This window comes from Bos indicus, chromosome 1 (genome assembly GCF_029378745.1).
Source record: "Bos indicus isolate NIAB-ARS_2022 breed Sahiwal x Tharparkar chromosome 1, NIAB-ARS_B.indTharparkar_mat_pri_1.0, whole genome shotgun sequence".
Lineage (NCBI taxonomy): Eukaryota > Metazoa > Chordata > Mammalia > Artiodactyla > Bovidae > Bos > Bos indicus.
The window spans coordinates 7,243,846-7,270,133 of record NC_091760.1 but is presented as its reverse complement, the minus strand read 5'-3'; the positions used below and the strand labels follow the sequence as shown (position 1 = coordinate 7,270,133).

General features: G+C 38.7%; 1 protein-coding gene across 9 annotated transcripts in view; it reads right to left on the bottom strand.

Moving 5' to 3' along the window:
- GRIK1 (glutamate ionotropic receptor kainate type subunit 1) overlaps nucleotides 1-26,288 on the bottom strand; it is a 463,936-nt gene that overhangs the window by 24,451 nt on the left and 413,197 nt on the right. For 8 of the 9 annotated variants that reach the window (XM_070785883.1, XM_070785886.1, XM_070785909.1 and 5 more), the window contains 3 exons: nucleotides 23,678-23,796; nucleotides 18,626-18,843; nucleotides 2,004-2,229 (listed from right to left, as the gene is read on the bottom strand). In XM_070785883.1, coding sequence (XP_070641984.1) covers nucleotides 2,004-2,229; nucleotides 18,626-18,843; nucleotides 23,678-23,796 — 563 coding nt within the window. The remainder of the gene's footprint in view (nucleotides 1-2,003; nucleotides 2,230-18,625; nucleotides 18,844-23,677; nucleotides 23,797-26,288) is intronic. The other variant, XM_070785918.1, reaches the window with a different exon arrangement.

Here is a 26,288-nt window from a genome sequence, read left to right as displayed (position 1 = left end):
ATGTATTTCTAGCACCAGATGTATTGCATGGAATCAAATTGGTTATGTATTGACAGTAAAAGGTGAAGACCTTTATCTGGTTAATCAAGTTAGTATAGATCAAAAATTGAATACAGGCTACTTAATCTTTTTGAAAAAATAAATTTGCTGCCAATTTAAAGCATTGCCTAAATGCTTTAAAGTTCACCTAATTGCAGGAAAGTTCACCTAAAATCTGTTTGTTTGTGTTCTTTTCATGAGAAATAGAAGATTTAACAATGTTGTGCCTGAATTCCCACAACCAACTGACCTGAAAGGCAGCTGACCCCTTTATGAGTCATGTAGTCTCTAATTCTTCATGGTTGCTACCGTTCCCTATTGCTTCTTCACACAAAGCTTTATTCAATTATGTCTGCTTGATCTCTGTAAGCACCTGAGTTTCTGATCCCTGTATAGTGTTGAGGGAACCACAGAATCCTTTTCGAAAGAGAAAAATAATAATCAACCTTGGGTCTTTAATTATCTGATGTAACTGTAACTTATGATTTCCTATTGGACTAACCCAGTGGTCTAAGATGGCCTCTAATTCCTCCTCTTTGGAATGCTTATCAGAAAATTGCTGCTGACTCATGTGAGCAGAACAGATTGCCACCATACCAGAACCTTACACAATTCAGTTTCTGTAGTGAGGGAAATGGAGTTTTCGATAGGGAAGTCATTGGCCCTTGAATACAGAATATAGTTCTGGATCTCAGACATGCAAGAAGACCTAGCTGTGTGGGTCTGTATGCCTACAAGGTAATAATAACCTTAGACTGTGAAGTGGTACAAAATCAAGGGCAGGACTATTTGGCAAATAGATGGGGAAAAAGTGGAAACAGTGACAGATTTTATTTTCTTGGGCTCCAAAATCACTGTGGATGGTGACTGCAGCCAGAAAATTTAAAAGACATTTGCTTCTTGGAACGAAAGCTATGACAAACCTAGAGAGCATCTTAAAAACAGGGATATCACTTCGCCAAAAAAAGTCCACATAGTCAGAGCTGTGGTTTTTCCAGTAGTAATCTATGAATGTGAGAGTTGGACCATGAAGAAGGCTGAGCACTGAAGAAATGATGCTTTTGAACTGTGGTGCTGGTGAAGAGTCCCTTGGACAGCAAGGAGATCCAACCAGTCAGTCCTAAAGGAAATCAACCCTGAATATTCATTGGAAGGACTGATGATGAATCTGAAGTTTCAGTACTCTGGCTATCTGATATGAAGAAATGATTCACTGGGAAAGATCTGAATGCTGGGAAAGATTGAGGGCAGAAGGAGAAAGGGGCAACAGAGGATGAAATGGTTGGATGGTCTCACCAACTCATGGACAAACTCATAGACATGAGTTTGAGCAAACTCTGGGAGACAGGGAAAGACAGGGGAGCCTGGCATGCTCCGGTCCATGGGGTGGCAAAGAGTTGGACACAACTTAGCGACTGAATAACAAGGACTGTTTGGAGATTTTAGATAGTTATTAATGACTGAATCCGGCATATTGTCTGAGCAAATTATAATTTAATCTTTTCCTTTTTCCTTTTGATAGATACAGTTTTGTTTTCTACTTACATGGAACACTAGCTCTTTAATTTTGTCATCTAATATGCTTAGTTAATTTTGCTGTGTTCTAGTAAAATTTACTATAGAAAGACTATATAGGCATGTATTGGAGAACATAATGTGAGGAGTGTTAATTTGGAAGATATTGTTAAACAATATTTGGGGTAAAATAATAAAATCTATGACCTCAAACATATATGCAGTGGCAGAACTTGAAAGAAATAATGAGTTGAAAGTTTATTAGATTGAAGATCTTGGACTCTTTAATTCGAACGTGTCTATGATCTGTATGGGCATTTCCCTTTTAATTAGTCCATGGGAGGCACTGTAGACTTTCTCAGAATGTGGGATAGATATGTTTGAGTCCATTCCCTTCTATACTTTGTAATTAACATTCGCCATCTTGGATACTGCCTTGCCTTTCTTACCAATAGGCGTTCCCACTCCATAACCTTTGGAGTCAATGAGGCCCCCGATCTGGGTGAGGTTGCAGTTTCTCTGCGTCACATACTCGATGCTGGTGGACTCCATCAGCAGGGCATAGTCAGTGGTGAGCACTCGATGGATCCCCTCATCACTGTTTTTGACCAGGGCAGTCTGCTGCCTGCTACTCATGAAAGCCCACATCTTCTCATAGGTGGATATCTTCGATTTCTGCAGGGAAACAAACACACCCGCCAGCAGAGAGTGCTGAGAAAATAGGCCCTGAAGCTATTCAAAAGCCCAGGGATTCAAACTGTGTAGGGAGGATTCTTTCTCTTTAGGTAGGAAACTAATATTGATGATCCTGGGACTTTAGTTTGGTAGTTGTCAAGGAAAAACCCTTGGGGGCGCTGAGGCAGCTATGGAGAAAAAAAGAGATCCTGCCCCATAGATGTAAGATATTGCCTTTTGCTGATTTCAGAATGGAAGAGACAACATTGGTATCAATGACGGCATTTGCCCAGTGAACTCTGGCCACTTAAGAAGACGACCTCAAGGCCCCATGGGCCAAGGGGTGACTAGATCACCCCAGGACTCTATTCATTAATTCCATTGCCTTCAACTACTTAACTTCAGTAGGCATTGTTTTACTGTTCTCGTATGTAACATTTCTTTGCAGGGACAGCCTTGGGATACATCCCAGAGTTTCTCTGCTTTATTTATGAAAGAACTGCTGATTATTCTTATCTTCTCTAGAAAAATTAGAGCAAATGCTCTTTCAAACTGAAATTCAGATCAGAAAACTCTTCTTATTGTCTTCTTATATGCCTTTTTTGTATATACTTAGTTTTAAATTCCAATTGTGGTTTAGATAATGAGGACTAAATTTTCATTTGAAAGTGTTGCATGATTTTGTTTACATTTTGTTTTGTAATTTCCATATTGTTTCAATTTTTTTTTCTGTATTTGTCTTCATTTGCATCAGCACTTCCCTCTATTAATTTGAAAGATGAAAGACACTAGGGGAATTACTGATAATTTTGAGCTATCTCTAGCTCACACATTGTATATGGTACACACACACACACTCACACACACACACACACACACACACACACACACACACACGAGAGCTTCCTTGGTAGGCACAGGGCTTATCATCTTACCATCTCAGGGGTGTAAGGTGATTTAAAACATGATTTGTGGTCGTAAGCAATGAATGAAATACCTGTGAATTCAACGCTAGCGTGGTTACTCGTGTTCAAGTGTTCCTGGGGGCATACTCAATTCCTAAATCTATTTAAGACCTGGGTTAATGCTGTCAGCTTTATGAGTTGAGGGAGGCCAGATGGCTTTATTTTGGGTTGTTAAACATTTGAAGAGCCCCTTGAGAAAAGTCTCCTGAGACAAATAGCAATTCAATAAACAGTACCTTCTAGATACTGGTGTGTTATGGAAACCATTTTGTCATGATCAGGCCTGTGTGAATTATTCCTCACTCTCAGAGATATCTGAAAGTTGGGGTTCATGTAACCATGAAAAAGTGTTTTTTTGAGGTTGGGGTCAATGCCTAATTTGTTGGGTAATTTTAGCCTAGAAGAGTCTGATAATGCAAAATTTATAATAAAGAGCTACTTGTGCAAGTGCAAAGAGGTCAGTCTGTCTTTTGGCAGTGAATATACTGCTGGGAAAATTATTCCTCCATCACGAAACTTCCTTAAGGGAAATTTTTTTTTTTAGAATTATGAAATTTTAAAGTTGTCAAGAGACTTTAGAAACTGGTCCATTCAAACTCCTGTTTTCACAGAGGAGGAAATTTTGGTACAGAAGGTTTGGAGACTTCATGAAAGTCACAAAACTGGTTAATATGTACCATAGGTAACACTGGACCTCAGTGTTAGATTAGTCACTCAGTTATGGCCAATTCCTTGGTCTTGTGGACTATAGATCACCAGGCTCCTCTGTCCATGGGATTCTCCAGGCAAGAATACTGGAGTGTGTTGCCATTCCTTTCACCAGGGGATCTTCCTGACCCAGGGACCGAACCTGAGTCTCTGCATTGCAAGCGGATTCTTTACCATCTGAGCCACCAGAGAAGCCCCAGAGTTCAATCCCCTGCAATCTAATCAATTAATTAATGACTTTCAGCTATTAATATAATTAATGTAATTAATGACCAATAAGCATGGTCTTTCCATGCTTATTTTGGGTAGGTGAATGTCAATCTTGCTAAATTCTTCTGAGAATGATTTTCACCTTATGATCTACCTGTGACACTATAGCATATATTCATGAACTCGAATTATGCCCTGAGGTTATTTGCGATTTGGTATCATGTTAATGCAAACTAGGAGTTAGCCCCATATAAAAAATCCATGAAACATCTATTTTTCCATTATATTTAAATTTTATTAAAGATAAATACTGTAAATAGGTAGAAAATTGGATTTTTTTTGTGTGTGGTCTATGGAAGCTGAAGGGCTTTCCAGGTGGAGCTAAGTGGTAAAGAACCTTCCTAACAATGCAGGAGACCTAAGAGACTTAGATTTGATCCCTAGGTCGAGAATATCCCCTGGAGAAGGGCATGGCAACCCACTCCAATATTCTTGCCTGGAGAATCCCATGGAAAGAGGAGCCTGAAGGGCTACAGTCCATAGAGCTGCAGAGTCAGACGTGACTGAAGCGACTTAGCTTGCATGCATGGAAGCTGAGGACAAGATGAAGTAAAAGATCAATTCATTCATGAGAAATAGACCACCTGGGGAGGAATCCTTCTTGGAATTTATGTACTGAAGGACATGGAAAAAGATGAGAGGATTCACCTGAAAACCTATACACTTGTTATTGATCCCAATCAAGTGTGGTTCTCAAATCATCTGCAGTGAAGGACTGTCTATGCTTTCATTCCCAGGCAGACCTATCTGGGGTCCTACTGTGTTATGGTAGGTAGGGATTCATATCACTCATACCAGGTGTGGCTCACCAGATTAAATTTTGACAGACTTCAAAGTGGTCTACATTCAAGAAGTATCCATTAATCGAGCTACAGCACTTCTAAACTCTTATTCTCATTTTATTTTTTAATCTTATTGCAGGTTGGTAACACAATGTTCCCTGAATCAACACATGTCATATCATACTTTGATTAGCATGGCTCTGTAGAGCTGATGGGACTTCCCTGGTGGCTCAGTGGTAAAGAATCCACCTGCCAATGCAGGAGACATGAGTTGGATCCCTAGGTTGGGAAGATGCCCTGGAGAAGGAAATGGCAATCCACTCCAGTAGTCTTGCCTAGGAAATCCCATGGGCAGAGGAGTCTAAAGGGCTATACTCCATGGGGTCACAAAGAGTTGAACACAACCTACTAATGGAACAATAACAACATATATAGCTGAAGGTCATTAATTAATTCAGGGTCATGAATCATGACCCTTAAGGTCATGGTCATATTTACATCTTCCTTTTTGGAGTAGAAGGTTGATCTTGGCTTGAGTTCCCTGAGGTGCTAGAAGGGAAATCTAGCTGGCATGGAGTGTGACTCACTGAGGGAAGAAATTTTCCTTGGTAAGAAAATGGTTACTTGGTGGAGGACTTGGTCAAGTAGAAGGCATATAGGGAGCATTCTAAATTTCTCTGGTCCCCTCCTGCTATGTTTACTCTAGCCTAATAGTGGAAAATATAATCGGTCAGAGAATAGCACCCTTCTGATTTCATTTAAAGTTTTCTTTCCTCTTTTAGAAAGTTGTGGGAGTGCCTTCTATTCTACATTTGAAAAACTGGGGAGCTTAGATAGAAAGACCCAGAATGTGGCTAAGAAATAACCTTTTTAGCAGTTAAAACTATCTGCAGATGGCTTGAGCACCTTAGGATATAGTGCATTTTCTACCACTGGGAACTTACAAGGAGAATTTCGCTGTTGGACAAGTTTCACTTAAGGATCCTTCAACTCCTAGGTTCTACTCTTCAGAACAGCCTTTTCACATTACTTATGCAGGTCCTGACTTCAACAACAGTGAGGTGACACCCAGGTGTCATGTTGATTAAAGAGCCAATACACAGTGAAGGTCTTTTTCCCCCTTATTTTTGAATTCCATCCTCTGTTATACTATGTTTTGCAATATTTATTTTGTTTGGTCAGAAAGTACTATTTTAAGAGTAATTAAATTAAGTTTATTTTTTTAATAGATACTTTTTAAGACACAAATCTTAATAATTCTTAAAAATAAAAGCATGCTTTATGGAACATTGTCATAAATATTAAAAGACCAAGCAAATTGTTTGAATAACAGTTTGGATGTTTCTGCACTGCTAAATCTTCTACAGTCTCAGCCTGCTAAATTGCTCTAAATAATATATGTTTAAAAAGAAGAAATAGTGATTGCATTTTATTTCATTGAATATGTCAAAGGTTAATTAGAAGATTTGTAAAGTACTCTGAGCTTATCAAAAATCACTAAAACTGAAAAGTTCTCATTTATCAAATCTGAAATTCTTTAGTTTTTTTTTTTTAATCTTACAGGGGTTAAATCAAGGTTTAAATACATTTATTTTGTCTAGTTAAACCTGATTATATGGCTATTCTGATGCTGCTGAAAGGCTGTTGGCAAAGAATAAGTTTTTTTTTCATCTAAAATTTGTTATAAGGGAGTATAAATATATCACCATTTGATGACTTATTTATTTCTCTTTTTCCTCTCATAATTCTTGCAAGTTAAACACTCAATGGGAAATGATTTTACAATTGGTCTCTGTACACTTAAAAACTGCTTATTGAAAATAGTAATAATAACCAGCACATGCAGTGTTTACCGTGTGCCCACAATGATTCAAGCACTTTGCATTATTAATCCATTTAATCGTCACAGTGTTCATATGAGAAAGATAGCATTATTATTTCTCCTTTACAGATGAGGAAACAGAATGCCACATACAGAAACGAGAAACTAGGACCTGGCCCTAGCAATCTGGCTATAGGGTATGTGTTCTTAACTAATAGGGAATCAACCATTTGTTTTAACACACAGACCATCAAAATTATGACTTGGCTGACATTTTAACAGCATTAACACATTTTCTAAAAAAAATAATTGCAGTAAAAAGCTGTGGCATCTTTCTATTATAACTAGCGCTGCTGCAATTCTTGTAGCCATCACACAATTCATGGAAACAATTTACATGAATTTAGACAGCTTATATTTGTTTAGACAACAACAACAGAAAATTAGTGTTTTGGGAACTGCAACAGTTGTAACCTGAAAAGAAATGTAGGTATTGTTTATATTTTTTCTTTTAACAGCATTTCCTATTTCATATAGTTTCATTGGTTTCAGTTGCAGCGTTTTTACTATAATAACAGGTAAAATATGTGTGAATTGTGGAGTGTAATACAATCCTAGACTGATAGTATGTGCATTTTATAGACCTAGCCCTCTAATATTTTATTTTTACTGAAATACACATTATCACATTATTTCTTCAACCAGGTTATAGGACTTCTACAGTAAAGATGTGTAATCCCATTATTCAGTAGAATGAATAACTGCAATTCTACTTCAGGCCAACATATATAAAGATTATATATATATATATATATATATATATATATATATATATACATACACCTATTTATACACTTATTTTTACATATATCCATGACCCCACACAAATACACTAAGGATTGATTATTGATATTTGATTTTTGTTATCTTGTAAACAAATGGTCTTATAAATATGGTAAATACATACTTATAGAACAAATAAAATACCAAAGACAATTACATTTCAAAATGTCATCTCCAACTTACTTTTATTTTAGATAGACATTGATTAAAAAAAAAGAAATGGGACTTCCCTGGTGGTACAGTGGAAAAGAATCCACTCCCCAGTGAAGGGACACAGGTTCGATCTCTGGTCCAGGAGAATCCCACATTCTGTAGAGCAGCTAAGCCTACGCGGCACAACCACCGAGCCTGTGCTCTAGAGCCAGTGCTCTGCAACAGGAGAAGCCACTCGCACCATGAGAAGCAATGAGAAGCCCATGCACCACAGGTGGGGAGTAGTCTCCGCTCACTGCAACTAGGGGAAACCCACGCAGCAACAAAGACCCAGTGCAACCGCAAATAAATAATAAAATTTAAAAAATTAAAAAACCTTAAAAATCAATCAAAGACACAGAAATTAGCCACGCAGGCATCCAAACTTGTAAAACAGATACATCAGAGGTGAACAGTTGCCTTAAAAGCGATCATTTCCCTTAACACACGATTGAAGCGAAGTGAAAATTTCTCAGTCACCTCCACCTCTTTGGGACCCCATGGACTGTAGTCCACTAGGCTCCTTTTTCCATGGAATTCTCCAGGCAAGAATACTGGAGTGGGAAACCTTTCCCTTCTCCAGGGGACCTTCCGGACCCAGGGATTGAACTTTGGTCTCTCGCATTGCAGGCAGATTCTTTACCGTCTGAGCCACTAGGGAAGCTTAACACATGATTAGATATATTATTTCACTAAATAATAAGTTATCCTGGATTTTTAAAAATGTGATTTAATTTACAAAAGTCATTTTGAAGAAAGCATTCTCAGATGAAAGCATTTATACTATAGCGAGGGGCCTCTATCTTTCAAATGTATTAATATATAATATGATCATTCCAGTTGATTATGCTCTTACCTTGAATTGACAGAAAGTTATGACATTTGCAGAATCTCCTAGGTTTTTAAAAATTCATGTGTTCCCTTTAACAATTTCCCTCAGTGGGATTTAAACACCTTTGCTAAAACATTTTTCATGTTTTTCTCCTGTCCAGAATTAAAGATTGGTCCCTTACAGGCAATGTATCAGGCACTGAAACAGGTTAACTTTAATTGACCTCATGGATTTCTCCCTAAGCAATACATTTTTAAACTATAGGTACTTGGCAGTTTGAACATTGATGGCAGGATTGGCTGGACCTTTCAAACAAGAGCTAATAGCTCCTATGTGAAGAGTTCCTTCCTCTGCAGACAAGTTTGTGAAATGTCTTTCATTTTGTGCTTCGTTACATGACTATTTCTGTCTGAAACCCGTCTGCCCATAATGCCTCATTGCTTCAGAGGCACTGGTGCAGTAACTTTCTTGAAATATTTTTTGAGTTAATGAAAGCACCTAGCTACTCTCTGGAAGGAGATTATAAAGGTTAGAGACTCCCTTATTCCCACAGCAGGTCCAAAGTCCCCAGACCATGAAAGCCAGCAATGACAAACCTGTTATGATTTTTAAAAAATCTATTTTATTCAAGTCATTTTAGACTGAACCACGATCTAATCTATGTAATCCTCTGACTTGGGTCTGAGATGATTTTTACAAGGCTAGCTTCAACTGAGAGTCATTTTTCACATGAGTATTTTCTATTCTGGGTTCACAAGGACTTTTCCTATGTTCACACCACTTCCTGTCTGCATAAGGCATGCTACCTAATCACATGCTGTATTGTATTTAACAGGTCTGTGTCCATCTTGTCTCTTTATTGCTATTCAGGTCTTTAAGCCTTGAGCAAAATTTTATATCCTCCCTTTCCTATCTCTTACAGTACCAACTTCAAGTACTGGTCAAATTGGAGATCCTGGAAAAATATCTAAATTGAACTGAATTGAGTTGAACTGCCTCATTCTTCTTCTCAGCTGAATTCTAAGGGCAGCCTCACCATCTGCTGCTTATCTACCATCTGGAAGTGGTTCTTCTGCAAATGCCTGTATGTGCTCAGCAAAGCTTCCAAGGACTAAGTTTTTCATCTGACTTGGCCTCTGAAAGTCTTTGAGATTTGGGCACTGGCACTCTCTGGAATTTTTCTGTCCAGTACCAGAAGTCACACTGCCTAGGGATTGCTGACGGTTAGGAATCTGAGCAAAGACCAAACAAGAGAGTTGTTTTTTTTTTTTTAATTCAGAAAGTTGAAAAAGTAGGACTAATAGCTAGGAATAAGTATTGGATGCTAATGGTGATGATGTTGTAAGTGATAATTATAATAATTTTTAGCATTTTTCTTTTTTTTTATTTAACAGTTTTCATGTTTATAATTTGCCAATTAGTATTACAAGCACACTACCTCTATTAAGTTATGTATTTCTTAAAATAACATTTCAAGGTACAGAGGATTTAATAACTTACCAAGGTCTATATAGCTAATAGGGCTTCCCCGGTGACTCAGCAGTGACCGAGTAGTAAAGAATCTGCCTGCAATGCAGGAGACGCAGGTTCTATTCCTGGGTCAGGAAGATTCCCTAGAGGAGGGCATGGCAACACATTCTAGTACTGTCTGGAGAATCCCATGGTCAGAGGAGCCTGGCGGGCTACAATCCATAGGGTCACAAAGATTTGGACATGACTGAAGCCACTGGGCACGTATGCACGCATACAGCTAGTAAGCAGTAATATCAGAATTTGAACCCAGGCTATCTGGCTCTAGAACAAAGCTTTCCTCTAAGTTTTAATTTTATACTAGTTATATCTCCTGAAAAGACTGGCTGGGATCCCTAATCTCTGAACAATGAACCCAAATCAGTATTCTTGGATGATAGTTTGCAAGAGGCATTGAGAAAAACCCTTGTTTTAGGCCTTAAATGATTCTTCAACTTTTAACATGAGAATCATTTCTTCATCTAGGAGAAAGATATGAGTTGCTAAACTGTCAATGTAGACCAAAGTTTGGGCTATTCCATTTGTCCAAAGGTAACTAATGGAATTAATAATTACAAGGAGAGAAAGTAATTTTTCACACGTCCTACTTTTTACGAGACATGGAGAAGATTAGGACCTTAGTGCTCTAACATAAAAGGAGAAGTTGTCTTTGGGTGCCACTGCTCTCAACATTGTGTATAAGAGAGGAGATGGCCTTAGGAAATCTGGTCTCAAGTTATGTCCATAGATCTTGAACTGACCACTCTTTGTACCTCCTAAGATGCTGGGTTGGCCTCAGACAGTGGGGAAGGCAGGAAAGTCTATCATTCAGGATTTTGAAACAATTGAAAGGACCAAGCAATTCAACAATATAATTAATATCGTATTAATTATATTGAGAAATATATATTATTTTAAGAAATATATATTATTATATATTATATTGAGAATTATATTGAGAAACCAATATAATTAATATCATATTATCGATTAGTATTCTCTCTCGAGTAGAAAATAATAAAAGAATCTGTTTAAAAAGTTTTCTTATATGAAGTCTCTTAAAGTTCTGAATTATTAACAAACTGATTTATAAAAAGATTCCATTTAAAAATTGATAGATAGCCCAACAAGGACAAATAAAAGGTCTCCTTATACTTGGAGAATCTCCTAAAAATCTTCAACAGTCCCTGGACAGTTGATAAAACACTCTGCCTTTCTTTAACTTTGACCTGGTAATTGGTCTCGTGGTGACTGACACCCTGTCATCAAATAGGCATTATATTATCCACAGTGCTAAGGTCTTTAAGACTCAGGTGCAGATGACCCCGAGGAAGTATAATATTTAATAAGCATCATTAACTAAATGCCCTTGGTCACAAAACTTAAAATTGTTCTTTATTTTAATAGGCATTAGCATATAGGTATCTTGAGGTGTCCATCTATAAAACTTTGTGAATATACATGTATTTGAATTTATGATTTAACCCCAGTTCTTTGTGTAAATACAGTCTCTGGTGATCACTGTGATTGTTCCACATACAAATGGCTCTGTGAAGGAAAACTATTTTGGTTTCCCTGGTCTTAGACAAGTCATACCATGACCCAGCACTTGATTAATAAATGTCAATTTATTCCCTCACCCTGTCTGAATTCAGATGATGAATAGTGAAACCTCATCTGAGCTATGTTTAAAAAATAGCTTTTTTTCACATTGAAAATCAAATATCCCAAATCTGAAATATAAGGCCAGGTTGTCTACAAGAATAGCAGTCTAGATTTTTTTTTAAAAAGTCAGTGATTTTGGACAGAAATTTTAGTGAGCAACTTCTGGTCACATTTTTCAAGCAGTGTGTGTATGTGTTTGTGTGTGGTATGTGTGTGTGCTCAGTTGTGTTCTACTCATTGCAACCCCATGAACCATAGTCTCTCAGGCTCCTCTGTCCAGGGGTTTTACCAGGCTAGAATACTGGCTGCTGCTGCTGCTGCTAAGTCGCTTCAGTCGTGTACGACTCTGTGCGACCCCATAGACGGCAGCTCATCAGGCTCCTCCATCCCTGGGATTCTCCAGGCAAGAACACTGGAATGGGTTGCCATTTCCTTCTCCAATGCATGAAAGTGGAAAGTGAAAGGGAAGTTGCTCAGTTGTGTCTGACTCTTAGCGACCCCATGGACTGCAGCCTACCAGGCTCCTCCGTCCATGGGAGTTTCCAGGCAAGAGTACTGGAGTGGGTTGCCAGTGCCTTCTCCGCTAGAATACTGGAATGGTTGCCATTTCCTTCTCCGGGGGATCTTCCTGACCCAGGGATCAAACCTGCATCTCCTGAATTGGCAGGCAGATTCTTCACTACTGGTGCCACCTGGGAAGCCCTTTTCCAGCAGAACCTCTACTAAAAGCATCTCCTGCTTGTGTCCTAGAGACCAAATGTGAAGGGTTAGTGCACTTTGCTTATGGATTTTAGTAATTTCCATCATCCTTTTCAGCTTTCAACTGCCTATTCTTCAGCTGTGAAACAACTTAGAATCATCTTGAAAGCAAAGAGTCGGCTTTACCATTTGGATGTGCCGAAGGGATGTTTTGGGGATATTGAGGGGACAAAAGCACGTTGTGTGATGAAAAAATGCTTCTTAGAAATTTCCTTGTGACCGAGTACGAATGGAACCCATGTGAGCAAGGGTCATTACATCCCCAACAGTAGATCAGAATGTGCTAAGCTAGACCAGGTAAAGGAAGCTTTCCTTATTGATTCCACAACCTAAGAGAGGATACTGTCTTTGATTAAGAGAGAAAGGGAAGGAGGGACACCATAATCGCACAGCAGAGGTGATGCATTAATGCTGAGCCAAGTCAGAACTGAGTCCTTGTGACTTTAACTGCTGTCACTCAGTGACAGGGTGGAACTACCCTGAGAGCTAAAAGACTGGCATGTTTCTTTCCCTTGCAGAATAATCCAGCTTAAAATCCCCGAGTGTGGATCCCTCTGAAGCTTTCTGACAGCTTGCCTCCCTCAAGGGGAAAACTAAATCGGATTTAGTCCTTGTTCTCTTTTTGCAAATAAATTTCTTCTTGATAAATAGGGTTGCTGGGCTATGAGATAACTTGTAAATCGAGGAACATAGAACAGCTTCTCTTCCTCTGTGGATCTCTCTGTATCCTTTCTGCTATGGTCTGAATGTTTCCCCCACAAATCCATATGTTAAAATCCTGACCCTCCAAGGTGATGGCATAAGGAGGTGAGGTGTTGGGGAGGTGTTTAAGTCATGAGTATGGAGCCACGAATGTGATTAGTGCCCTTATAAAAGAGGTTCCTAAAAGACCTTTGCCCCTTTTACCACAGGAGGACACAGTATGAAATCTGCAACCTGGAAGAGAGCCCTCATTCAACCATGCTGGAGCCCAATCTTGACTTTCAGCCTCCAGAATTGTGAGAAATAAATGTCTGTTGTTTATAAACTTCCCAGTCTGATATTCTGGTATAGCAGCTTGCACAAATACACTTCTTCACCTCCCTCCCTTCTTTTTCTTTTTTCTTTCTCTGACCGAATTCATCTCTCTTAGATTTCATCAGTGCATTTGCTCATTTATTAAAAACATATTTTCTGAGTTCTACTATCCTTTACTAGGTATCTACTATGTTCCAGGTACTGTTTTAGGTTCTGAGGATATAAATGACAAACAAAAGAGACCAATTGTCTATCCTCAAGATGCTTGTCTTCTAGAACTCTCTGAAGTTTGACTGAACTCTGGCTCTCCCATCAATAGCTTTATAAATTTGTGGCGAGTTATTTAATGGAGCTATGCCTCATTTCATCCCAATCCCAAAGAAAGGTAATGCCAAAGAATGTTCAAACTACCACACAATTGCATTCATCTCACACGCTAGCAAAATAATGCTCAAAACTCTCCAAGCTAGGTTTCAACAGTATGTGAACAGTGAACTTCCAGATGTTCAAGCTGTATTTAGAAAAGGCAGGGGAACCAGTGAACAAATTGACAACATCCGTTGTATCATCAAAAAAGCAGGAGAGTTCCAGAGAAACATCTACTTCTACATTATTGATTACACCAAAGCCTTTGACTGTGTGGATCACAACAAACTGTGGAAAATTCTTAAAGAGATGGGAATACCAGACCACCTGACCTGCCTCTTGAGAAATCTGTATGCAGGTCAAGAAGCAGTAGTTAGAAATGGATATGGAACAGCAGACTGGTTCCAAATTGGGAAAGGTGTACATCAAGGCTGTACACTGTCACCCTTCTTATTTAACTTATATGTAGAATATTCCATGCAAAATGCTGGGCCAGATGAAGCACAAGGTGGAATCAAGATTGCCAGGAGAAATATCAATAACCTCAGGTGAGAAGATGACATCACTCTTATGGCAGAAAGTGAAGAGGAACTAAAGAACCTCTTGATGAAAGTGAAAGAGGAGAGTGAAAAAGTTGGCTTAAAACTCAACATTCAGAAAACTAAGATCATGGATGGCATCTGGTTCCATCATCACTTCATGGCATATGGATGGGGAAACAATGGAAACAATGAGAGACTTTATTTTGGGGGACTCCAAAATCACTGCAGACGGTGATTGCAGCCATGAAATTAAGACTCTTGCTCCTTGGAAGAAAAGCTGTGACCAACCTAGACAGCATATTATAAAGCAGAGATATTACTTTGCCAACAAAGGCCCGTATAGTCGAACTATGGTTTTTCCAGTAGTCATGTATGGATGTGAGAGTTGGACTATAAAGAAAGCTGAGTGCTGAAGAATTGACGTTTTTGAACTGTGGTGTTGGAGAAGACTCTTGAGAGTCCCTAGGACTGCAAGGAGATCCACCCAGTCCATCCTAAAGGAAATCAGTCCTGAATATTCATTGGAAGGACTGATGCTGAAGCTGAAACTCCAATACTTTGGCCCCCTGATGTGAAGAACTGACTCATTGGAAAAGACCCTGGTGCTAGGAAAGATTGAAGGCGGGAGAAGGGGATGACAGAGGATGAGATGGTTGGCTGACATCACCGACTTGATGGACTTGAGTTTGAGCAAGCTCCTGGAGTTGGTGATGGACAGGGAAGCCTAGTGGGCTGCAGTCCATGCAAAGAGTTGGACATGACTGAACAACTGAAATGAAAGGGCGACTGAAGTGAACTGAACTGATGCCTCATTTACTTTCCTACTAGTGGCTCAGAAGGTAAAGAATCTGCCTGCAATGCAGGAGACCTAGGTTTGTTTCCTGGGTTGGGAAGATCCCTTGAAGAAGGGCATGGCAACCCACTGCCGTATTCTGGCCTGGAGAATCCCATGGTAGAGGAGCCTGTCAGGCTATCATCCATAGGGTTGCATAAAGTGGGATATGACTTAAGTGTCTTAGCACACATGTATATATGCCTCATTTTCCTCATCATACAATGGGGATAATATTAGCTTTTTCCTCAGTCTCCCTTTATAAGGATGCTGCTACTGCTAAGTCACATCAGTCGTGTACAACTCTGTGCAACCGCATAGATGGCAGCCCACCAGGCTCCTCTGTCCATGAGATTTTCCAGGCAAGAACACTGGAGTTGCCATTTCCTTCTCTGATGCATGAAAATGAAAAGTGAAAATGAAGTTGCTCAGTCGCATCCGACTCTTAGTGACCCCATGGACTGTAGCCCACCAGGCTCCTCTGTCCATGGGATTTTCCAGGCAAGAGTACTGGAGTGGGTTGCCATTGAAAATGAGATAATATATTTAAAGTGTTTAGGAGCAGAGTGTGTGGCTATGAGCTAGTGTGTAATGCATGCTTCTCATCTCCCTGTCATTGTTTGTACTCTCATCACGGTGTTTCTCCCTGAGATGCTTATTGTCTCGTTTGCCCAGTCACCCAAGAAACTTTTACTTGTGCCTCATTTTCAGGACCAGGAAGCAAGCAGGAGCCTGCTCTGAAAATGCCCAGGGAGCAGCAGTTGTGAGACTAGCGCCGAATTATTTCAGTGAAAAGCACTATCCAAGAATACCTTAATATATTGACCCAGTGGGCTGCCATCTATGGGGTCACACAGAGTCGGACACGACTGAAGCGACTTAGCAGCAGCAGCAGGGTCCTACCAGGTGATGTGGGAACCAACACTTTTTATATTTAGAAACATGCGAGCAGAAACAAATCAAAATAAGGTTAAAGGATACTGTGTGAATCCAGTGATTGATTGGACAGTGGCAGAGTCAGATCTATGGCTTTTTCAAAGCATAGGCTCTCCCTCTTTTTATATTTCTGATGTGCATCTTAGTAAGCAGTATTCTTGCCAGGAAAATCCCATGGACAGAGGAGGCTGCCAGGCTACAGTCCATGGGGTTGCAAAGAGTCGGACATGACTGAGCACACGCTCTATGTATACCATACTATACTATAGTAATCGTAGAATCTTCTCTGCTTCTACTTGCCCCTTTCCCAATACTCTAAAACTTTCTGATATTGGTGAAAGAGGTAAGTCATTTCAGACATTTTTTCAGACATACTCAATTCTACTTTAGCAGTGTCCCTCGGTCCTATATGCCTTGCAGGTCACTTTCCTGGTTTCTGACATGTATTGTGATGAATTACTAGCTGGGGGTAGCTTATGTTTCTTCACACTATTGATTTTAGGAAAATTTAAGCTTTCAGAAAGTTGGAAAGCCAATATTTAAAGTCATTTGTCCTGAAAACAACACTTGTCCAAAAAAGAAACAATCACCACACTTTATACCTTCATTAAATCAATGACATATTTCTTTAAAAAACAAGTGTTTAAAAAATCATTTTTTTTAATAAAGGAAAAGAAAATCCTAACATTTTAAGATTACTCTGTTTTTTATAAACCTCTGGGTATAGTGTACTCTTTTTATGAAGATTTTTTTTTTTTGAATGTGGACCATTTTTTAAAAACTTTATTGAATTTATTAAAATATCACTTCTGTTTTATATTTTGTTTTTTTGTTTTGTTTTGTTTTGTTTTTTTGGTTCTGAGGCATATGGCATCTTAGCTCCTTGACCAGGAATCAAACCACACTCCCTTCATTGGAAGGTGAAGTCTCAACCACTGGATTGCCAGGGATGCCCCCTAGTTTACTCTTAAAACAAGTTTTTATTTGTTTATCTATTACTGTTCGTTATTGCTAAACCACATGTACTGCATAAGTAATAGATGGGAGCCTGGTGAGCTACAGTCCATGGGGTCATGGAGAGTCAGACACAACTGAGTGATTAACACAAACACATATACAATACCAATTTTTGTGAACTGTTATATCAAGATGTGTTCACTTTTTTTTAGCCTTAATATTTTGTCTCTACTTTAATATTCTCCACAAGTCAGAGTAGTCCGCTTGGTCCTGGGGTGGCAATTTTTCATAATCCGGGTGTGAAATGTTGACAAAAGTGTTCTTAGAGTTTATTTTGGTTACAATTGTTGTTTTCCTTCCCCGCTCCCACCCTCCACCCCGCCCCACCCACACAGGCACAATTACCTCTTCCAAGAAGGTCCTAGCCTATCTCTGTCTTAAACCAAGTGTATGATTTTGAGCAGATAATTTAGCTTCTGAGAGTTTTGGTCTTTTCATGAGTAATGTGAAGGTCTAAATCTTTCTGATCTCTAAGGTTTTTTGCCATCTCTAAAGGTTTCTGGATCTATTAAAATCCATATTTTCCCCCATGGGAGATACAGTATCTGAGATTTGATAATAAAACCACTACAGCTTATTCTGTATGCAAGGCTGAAATCAGTTTCATTACTCTGGGTAAGTCATTAAAAGACATGAACAACAAAATGTACTTGACACTAAAACTCTATTGATTCTAGCTTAAATCTCCTTTGGTGCCTCAGGAAGCTCTCTAGGCTATGGGGAAGGCTTCAGGCTATACTGGGAGCAGTATCCCTGCTGGTGCAGATGCAACATTAGACTGGAGTCTCCTGGGATATTTTTGGATTTAATTCTCCAAATAAATTCCACTATCAACACATTTACTTGTCATCTGCTCCTGTCTCATCCAGCATAGAACACAATGAATCAAACAATGATATTCACACATTTTGATTGGAATTTCAGATTAACTGAACTTTATTTTGTGAGTTCCATGTATGAGTCATTAATTAATGAATGTAAAGGTAAGAAAAGATATTGAAGGTACTGATATGTGAAACTGAGTGTATTAAATCGAGGATAGAAGGATTGATATCTAAATGGTGTAAAGGCAAGAGAAAAATGCTGACGGAAGAGATATGTGGATCTGAGTGTACTATATTGGGGATAGAAGAACTGATATCTAGATGAACTGAAAAAATTGCTTTACACTGACTGCTGTGGGCACCTGGGTTCTTTGTAATCGGATTATCTCATTACCATTTTATTTTATAAAAAAGTTACCTAAAAAAAATTTTTTTTTTTTTGGACAGACTCTTATTCCACACCCTCTTTCCATCAGTATGAGATGACCATTGAGAATATACTGTTAGTTCCTTACCTTGAAGAAGGTCATTGTTGATCCATCTCTGACGGCCCCATATTCTATCTTGGTTTGTTTTGCCAAATCATCCGCTGAATCAATGGGGGATTCCATTCGCTCTACTGTCAAGAAGGCAGCCAGATTGGCAGTGTAGGATGAAATGATGATTAGGGTGAAAAACCACCATATCCCTCCAACTATTCTGGTCGAGAGAGCTTTGGGCATCAACTCTGATCCTGTGACGGTATCACCAGAGTAAGAGTGTTAAAGAGAGGTATAAGAAGGGAGAAGACTCATGATTCAACAGTAGTCTAGAGAGATAATGCATTTTTGTGACTCAAAATCATAAATCTATCAAACATTTATTCTCTTGTGTGTAGGTGAACAGATGTATCTTTTTAGAAAATGAAGTAAAATCTAAATGATCTTTTATCATTTATCACTGCTGCTGCTTAAATGTGATTTATTTCCATTTGATGGTTTTAATGGTTTTAACCCTGAGATATTCTATGTCTAAAATTTATAAACAGTTTAGTTGCTTAGATTTGAGTTTGTTTGCTTGTTTTTGCTGAAAAATCCTCAGACTTCTGGCCTTTTTGTACTGTTTAATATACATCTTATTGTGTGAAATAAAATGTTCTAGGTTGTACAACAGTGAAAGCTTTAAAATGTTAACATTAACATTTTATTTAATATTAAAGAATGGGGGAAACTTTCAAAAGATTTACATATCATGCTATTTATCATATGCATTTAATAAAACACTGTTTTGCAAGTCAGATGATATTGGATGCAACTGTACTTGACAGATGATGAATCATTCTTTTATTGTTTTATGTTATTTTTGAAGTCAAAATTATTTTTTTAATGTTGATTCTTGTTTAACTGAAAATAATATATTTACTGAAAAGGCACAATTTTGTCCTCAAATAAAGTACAATTTAATTATACTTCAAAAACTGGCTGTTTTGCAGGTGGAAAGGGGCCCTTCTTGGTAAAAACACTCATTTTAGGTGTTATCAGATGGTTCCTGATTATTTGTAAAAAGGTAACATAGTTATGACCAACCTAGATAGCATATTCAAAAGCAGAGACATTACTTTGCCAACAAAGGTCCGTCTAGTCAAGGCTATGGTTTTTCCTGTGGTCATGTATGGATGTGAGAGTTGGACTGTGAAGAAGGCTGAGCACCGAAGAATTGATGCTTTTGAACTGTGGTGTTGGAGAAGACTCTTGAGAGTCCCTTGGACTGCAAGGAGATCCAACCAGTCCATTCTGAAGGAGATCAGCCCTGGGATTTCTTTGGATGGAATGATGCTACAGCTGAAACTCCAGTACTTTGGCCACCTCATGCGAACAGTTGACTCATTGGAAAAGACTCTGATGCTGGGAGGGATTGGGGGCAGGAGGAGAAGGGGACGACAGAGGATGAGATGGCTGGATGGCATCACTGACTCAATGGACGTGAGTCTGGGTGAACTCCGGGAGTTGGTGATGGACAGGGAGGCCTGGCGTGCTGCGATTCATGGGGTCGCAAAGAGTCGGACACGACTGAGGGACTGAACTGAACTGAACATAGAGGCATTTAATGTATTTACCAAGAAAAAGAAAAAACATCTTTCTCTCTTGAAGAAAGAGTATATGGGCAAAGTTTCCCTACACAAAGGACAAGCATCTATGAAAGCTCTCTAGCTCAAAACTTTTGATCAAGCTGAGCTATGGAAGGTTATAAATCCAGCAGCAGAACCAAAAGGGGCAGAAAGTCCTATGCAGCCTTACCCTAATTGTATTGATCCATGGATGGATTTTGGTTAATCTGCTTGCCTGAAATTCACCATTGCTTCTCTCTTAGCATTTTCCCCATAAACTCGGAGAAATGATAGAGTTTATGGGACCACTTAAGAAGTGAAAGGAAAACACCCTAAGTTAAATCTGAAGTGTGAAGTTCAGCAGGTGAATTATCTGGTTTAAAGGAGTCTTTCACTGTTCTGATTGTCTTGAAGTTTTGTCATTAATGGCTTAAGATAGAAAGGGAAATTGGAGTTTACCAATCTACAAATACATGAATTTATGCTCAAGGTTAATCTGTAAACAAATGCAAATATTGCTCATGAAATCATAGTCAGCTCCAGGCTCATAATATGCAGATAAATGTTGGCAGTTTCTTAGCTTTGAATTAGCTATATTCTTCTAAAGCTGTTCTTTGTACTTTATTCTCTTTTAATGAGGTTAATGGCTTCACTGTGTTTTTTTTTTTTTTTTTTTTTGCTTGTTTGTTTGAATTTGAGTGTGTAATGTTACACAGATTTAAAACAGTTTTCATCAAATTGCTTCTAAGGATTTAGTAAGATAGTGCGTTGCTGTTGCTGTAATCTTTCAGTTTAATGGGATTTATATGCTGTGGGTGTGTTTGTTTAATGCCCAAGTTTATTTCATATCTTTGTATTGAACTGACCTAGCAGCCTCGTGGCAGTGTGATATTATTTTAGATCTTTGGTTGGCTATCACTAAAATACCATTTATTTCATAAAATACCTGTAGGAAATAGGTAATACAGTTAGTAGATATATTTTCTTAGCTTATAGGTATAGATTTTCTGCTGTGAATTTATCCTTATTTTATTTGGTTGCATTTGTGAAAAGATCAAGTTTTAATTTATTATTCATATAATTGTGTATTATATGGCAGGAAAATTAGGCAGACAGATGGATAACCAACTGTCTACATGCAATAATAAATTCACATCTATCACACTTTAAAATAAAACATATTTATACATTTGAATGAAGTTGTCTTGGAAATTAAAAATAATTAATAGGAACCTACTCATACAACATTTTAAACCCTTGGTAGATGGTATGAATTTCTCAACACTACATCTTTTGAAAAAAATTCACACAGTTTTCTGACTTTCATGAATCTCAACGTTAACTGATATACCTAGAAATGACTTCACTCAAGTAGAGATGATTTGTTAAAGGTCAGAACTCTAGAGGATGAAATCATGACAGTAATAAAAGCAGAATAAAACGTCATCAGAAAATATTTGGGATGAGAGACAATACTTGCTGAAGTCTCTTTAGTGCCTTTTACGGCAGACATGACAGCCAATCCTGATCCAGACTTTGCTCACGCTCTGTAGAAAAGAGAAAGCCTGATCATCACATTAAAAAAGAAATTAAACAAAATGGTTTCCAATTGAGTACAGTGACAAACTTCTGCTAGCAAGAGCGCAACAGTCAATATAGAAGTTAGCTACCCGGTCCAATGCCGCATGCTAAGGACAAATGCACGAACAGTCACCAGTACCGCAAATTTGTACATCATAATATTTTTTTCACCTGACAGATACTTTAAACTTCTTGAAAAACAAGCAGAGTCTGGTTGGGGCTGACTGTCATGTACCCAAGGTCGTGGTAACTAGCAGACACTGCATCCCACGGTTTGCTGTGGATGATGGGAAACTCCAAACAGGTAGAGTATGAAAGAGAAATTTAGGGGGAGGGTACACTCATGTGACAGGCTTCCCTTGTGGCTCAGCAGTAAAGAATCTGCCTTCCAATGCAGGAGACATAGGTTCGATCCCTGGATCAGGAAGATCCCCTGGAGAAGGAAATGGCAATTCCCCCCAGTTTTCTTGCCTGGGAAATCCCATGACAGAGGAGCTGACAGGCTACAGCCCTAGGTGTCACAGAGTTGGACATGACGTGGCTACTAAAGAACAACAATAACATTCATATGACAAAAGGAAGTCATGGTCACATATACCTGCACAGGCGTGCTGCATACTCTAGGAAACCCAAGGCTATATTTTTCTATTCTAATGGCATAGGAAGGCAAGCTACTGGTAAGGAAGGAAGTCTCTTTCATTCTTTGAAAGTGATTGCTCACAAGATAAATGCCTTAAAAACTAAATGCACTGGTAAAGCAGTATATGTCATCCAAAGAGTTTTCCTGTGGGATTTACAGTTCTGTCTTACGCTCTAAACTCACGCAAGTGATTTCCAGTAAATCAGGTGCTGGGTCTACACCTACTTTGCACTGCCTGAATAAGCTATACTTAACTGCGTGTTGAGATGATTTACTCACTTCGCTCAATTATTTGGTGTTTCCACACTAGAAACCCTGTTCTCTCTCCTTGGAATTTTTAAACACAATATAAACACTTTGAGTAGCATGATAACAAGTCCCTCCTGAGAAGCCTTAGGGCTTACCCCTAAGTAACAAACATCTTTAATATATATCCTAGTTGAAATTTCCTTTGCCAATTTATTTTGCAGCTTGTTGTCAAATAAGGAGATATTCCAAACACAACAGCATCTGTGACTGATGATTTTCTTAAATTAATGCATTTAATCTTGAGAAGTATTTTCTAGACCATACGCCTGGAATCAAAGCTGAGGAAAATCCACAGAAATGTTGGATTTCTTCCAAAGGTTAAAACAACTCACTCCTCCCTTCCCCACAAAGTCAAAATCCTTCAAATCATAGAAAATGTACAAAATATATTACATTTCTGTGGTTTGAATTTTATTTCCTCCAACATCTCCAGTTTACTGTTGCTATGGTTACCAACTGAGGGAGATTGTAAAAAGTTACTGGGAAGCTAAGATGAATCCCAGTAGGGTTTGTCAGAGTGGTAATTAGGTGACAGTTTTAGGGACTGTCATCTATTGGAAGGATGTAAATCAACCTAATTTTCAAAGGATTCAAATTTTAGCCCTTTCAAATTGTAACTTGTGAGGTTATGACTAAAAAGGAAAAGATAGATATCTCCATCTATGCCAGTTGGTAAACAATTTCTAAGGCAATTTATCCTTTCCTTCCCTCTAGGAAAATTTATATTTGTTGCTTGATAGAAGTTTATTTTAGATCTGTAGCAAAGGAGTTCTGTTGCTGTCATATTTTTGTCTTTTTTATTTTTAGAAATGTCTAAGAAGCCAGGTTCTATCTTTTTTAACTTCTGAGTTGGTTTTTAGCCTACCCGCTATGTTCTTGGTGGAGTTTACCAGCATAAAAGCCTGTCAGCAGACCGTGGGATGCGTGTGACAAAGATGGGCAACCTTGTACCTTGTTGCATGAGAGCTCCAACTCCAAACCAGAAACTATTTAGTAAAGTAAAATTGTTTTCCACCACGTCTGAGTCAGGGTTGCATGGGTGGGGGTTATACCACTCGTAGGGTGTAAACCTGTGGTAGTTAACAGAAACAGTCTGTGAACATGAGGTAGATACATGCGGCACCAGCAAAAACCCACTGAACCAGGCACAACACCCAACAGCGAATGAGGGACGCGTCAAACCAAGCAGTAGGCCGTGTTCATAAACTTACAGCTTTGGTGGGCAAAGTGCAAAGGAGACTCTAGACATTTTATTTACCAGTCTTCTGATTCCCAGGCAAAGCCCACTGGGTGACTGGAACCATATTCCTCAGATCACCTGAGTTTTCACTCATTTCCATTTTATTGAACAACTTGATGGACTGCAGAGGGAGGTTCACTCATCCCAAGTATTCACCCCACAGAGTAGCAACGACAGTGACATGGACACAGTTGCATACCAACTGTAATATCAAGATTCTGTGTCACTAGGCGCTGAGGAAGACACGAAATAGAGGGGTGACTGGACTTCAAGGCTTATTGACTCATAGATCAAAGGAGTCTATGTAGTCTAGTGATTCAATAATGCATCAAAGGAGTCGCAAGTTTCAAACGATTAGTGAACAAAAAGAGGGTCTGGATTGGGGTGTATTTGATACTTTTATGAGAGTATGTGGAGATAAAAATCCCAATCTGTAAATGAAGAGATAAAGTTCAAATTTAGAAGTACCCTGTCCCAGGCATCAGAGTTCATTTATGTTAAGGTCAGAGCATGTCTGGATGAACAGTTTTAGGTTCAGACTTTCCTCTAAGATTCATTCTGAATTGTTTCTACAACTGTGAACTGTGGCCACTTGATTGCCAGCCCTAGCTGGTTAGGAAGTCGACCTTGAATAAGTAATTTAAACTCTCTGGCTTCAGTTTCCTTATTTTTAAAGATGAAAAAATCCAGATATCTCTAAGTTGTGTTAAAATAAAAATTTAAGGGGCTGAAGTGATTTTGGGTTCTTCTTCTATTTTCTAAAAATCTGTCTGACCTCTACAAGCCCAAGGAGCTCCCTGCTCTGTGGTTCTTTTTTAAGACTATCTTTCCAAGGGGCACTTATTTTTCCAAAAAAGACATTAGCAGATGTGCTGCGAAGTGATCTGGAAATGATTTAAAATGCAGTAGTCCTTAACACCGAAAGCTATGCCATTTGCCACTGAATCCTTTTAATGCAAGCAAGAGTGTTAGAGTAAAGTCGATGTGAACATATGGAATGCTCTCCAGCCATAGGTTTCAGCAGTAAACAATAGCAGGTTGCTGATACATGGTGGTGTTAAGGTGAATACGTTATTTACAGCAAGAAGCAGGGCACACTTTGAATCAGGCACAAGGAAGTGGGCAGATAGTTCTTAATGAAACACCATTCCCTAAACCTGCAGACACCTTCTGAAAAGTATACAGTGTCTCCTCATCAAGTCTTAAGGAGGCTAGGATAACAGCCTTGTAGTTTATCCCATAATAATGGCATCCAAGTCATTACTACACCTTCTCCACAGCTGCAGGGCACACAGTGCAGGTTCCTGTGAAGCTTATGAATAAAGCTTTAATTGACAATGCCATGCCAATACATTTTAATTACTGTTTCAACAGTGTAATTAAGTTTTGAATTTATACTGTCTTATAACCATAGAAGTTTGCTGAGCCGAAGAACCTGATACCGATGTTAAGAAACCTACTACTTGAAGCAGTACACAGGGTAAAAATGCCACTACTTAAACAGTATCAGTGGTGCTTGTACAATAATTTAAGAAAATTAATTGCCATACATTAGGAGGGCTGTGCCTTCAAAAGCAGAAGTTTCTCTAAACAGCTCATAAAACCTGGCCACCACCAGCCCCGTGATATTCTGGCATCTCTCCCCTGTATGTGCTCTGATGAATGAACCCACCACTTCTTTCTTTGGAATGCTGCATCTCACTCGGTCCTGTTTCAGTATTTCAGACTTTGCAGCTCAAAGTGAACAATTAATCTAGTTTTCTATGGCAAAAAAGAAAACTGTCCAAACAGCAATGCGATTCTGCCTGCTCTGCAGAGATATTTTAGATTCTTTCTTTCTGGGATTCTGAGTGACTCGGAGAGTGTGTGGAGTGAGGAATATTAAATAGTGATTTGATGCTGTGCTGTAGCACTCTGACTTTTCATAATGCAATAGATCTACCTGTTGCCTGGATGCAGATATTTCAGCTTGAAATTCCTAATGTCTGCTTAAAGATAGCCAGTGTGACAGCAATGTCATCACCAGGAAGCCTGGTAGAAAGATTAATTCATGGCCTGTACCAATGATATGCTGAAGCTGCTCTCCTCACCTGATTCCAATTTTAGTAAAATGACAGAGAAAGGGGCAAATGTGCTTAGAATTTATGTCAAAACTTGCATCTCGAAGAATTATACTGAAATACAGAGGCTCATTTTGGTTTTATGTTCATATACGCCAAGCTTTTATTTGAATGGAAGATATAGAATGATTCTCATACTAAAGACTTCTAATTAAGGGATTCTTTTTATGACTGAGAACGGATATCAGGCTACATCAACAAG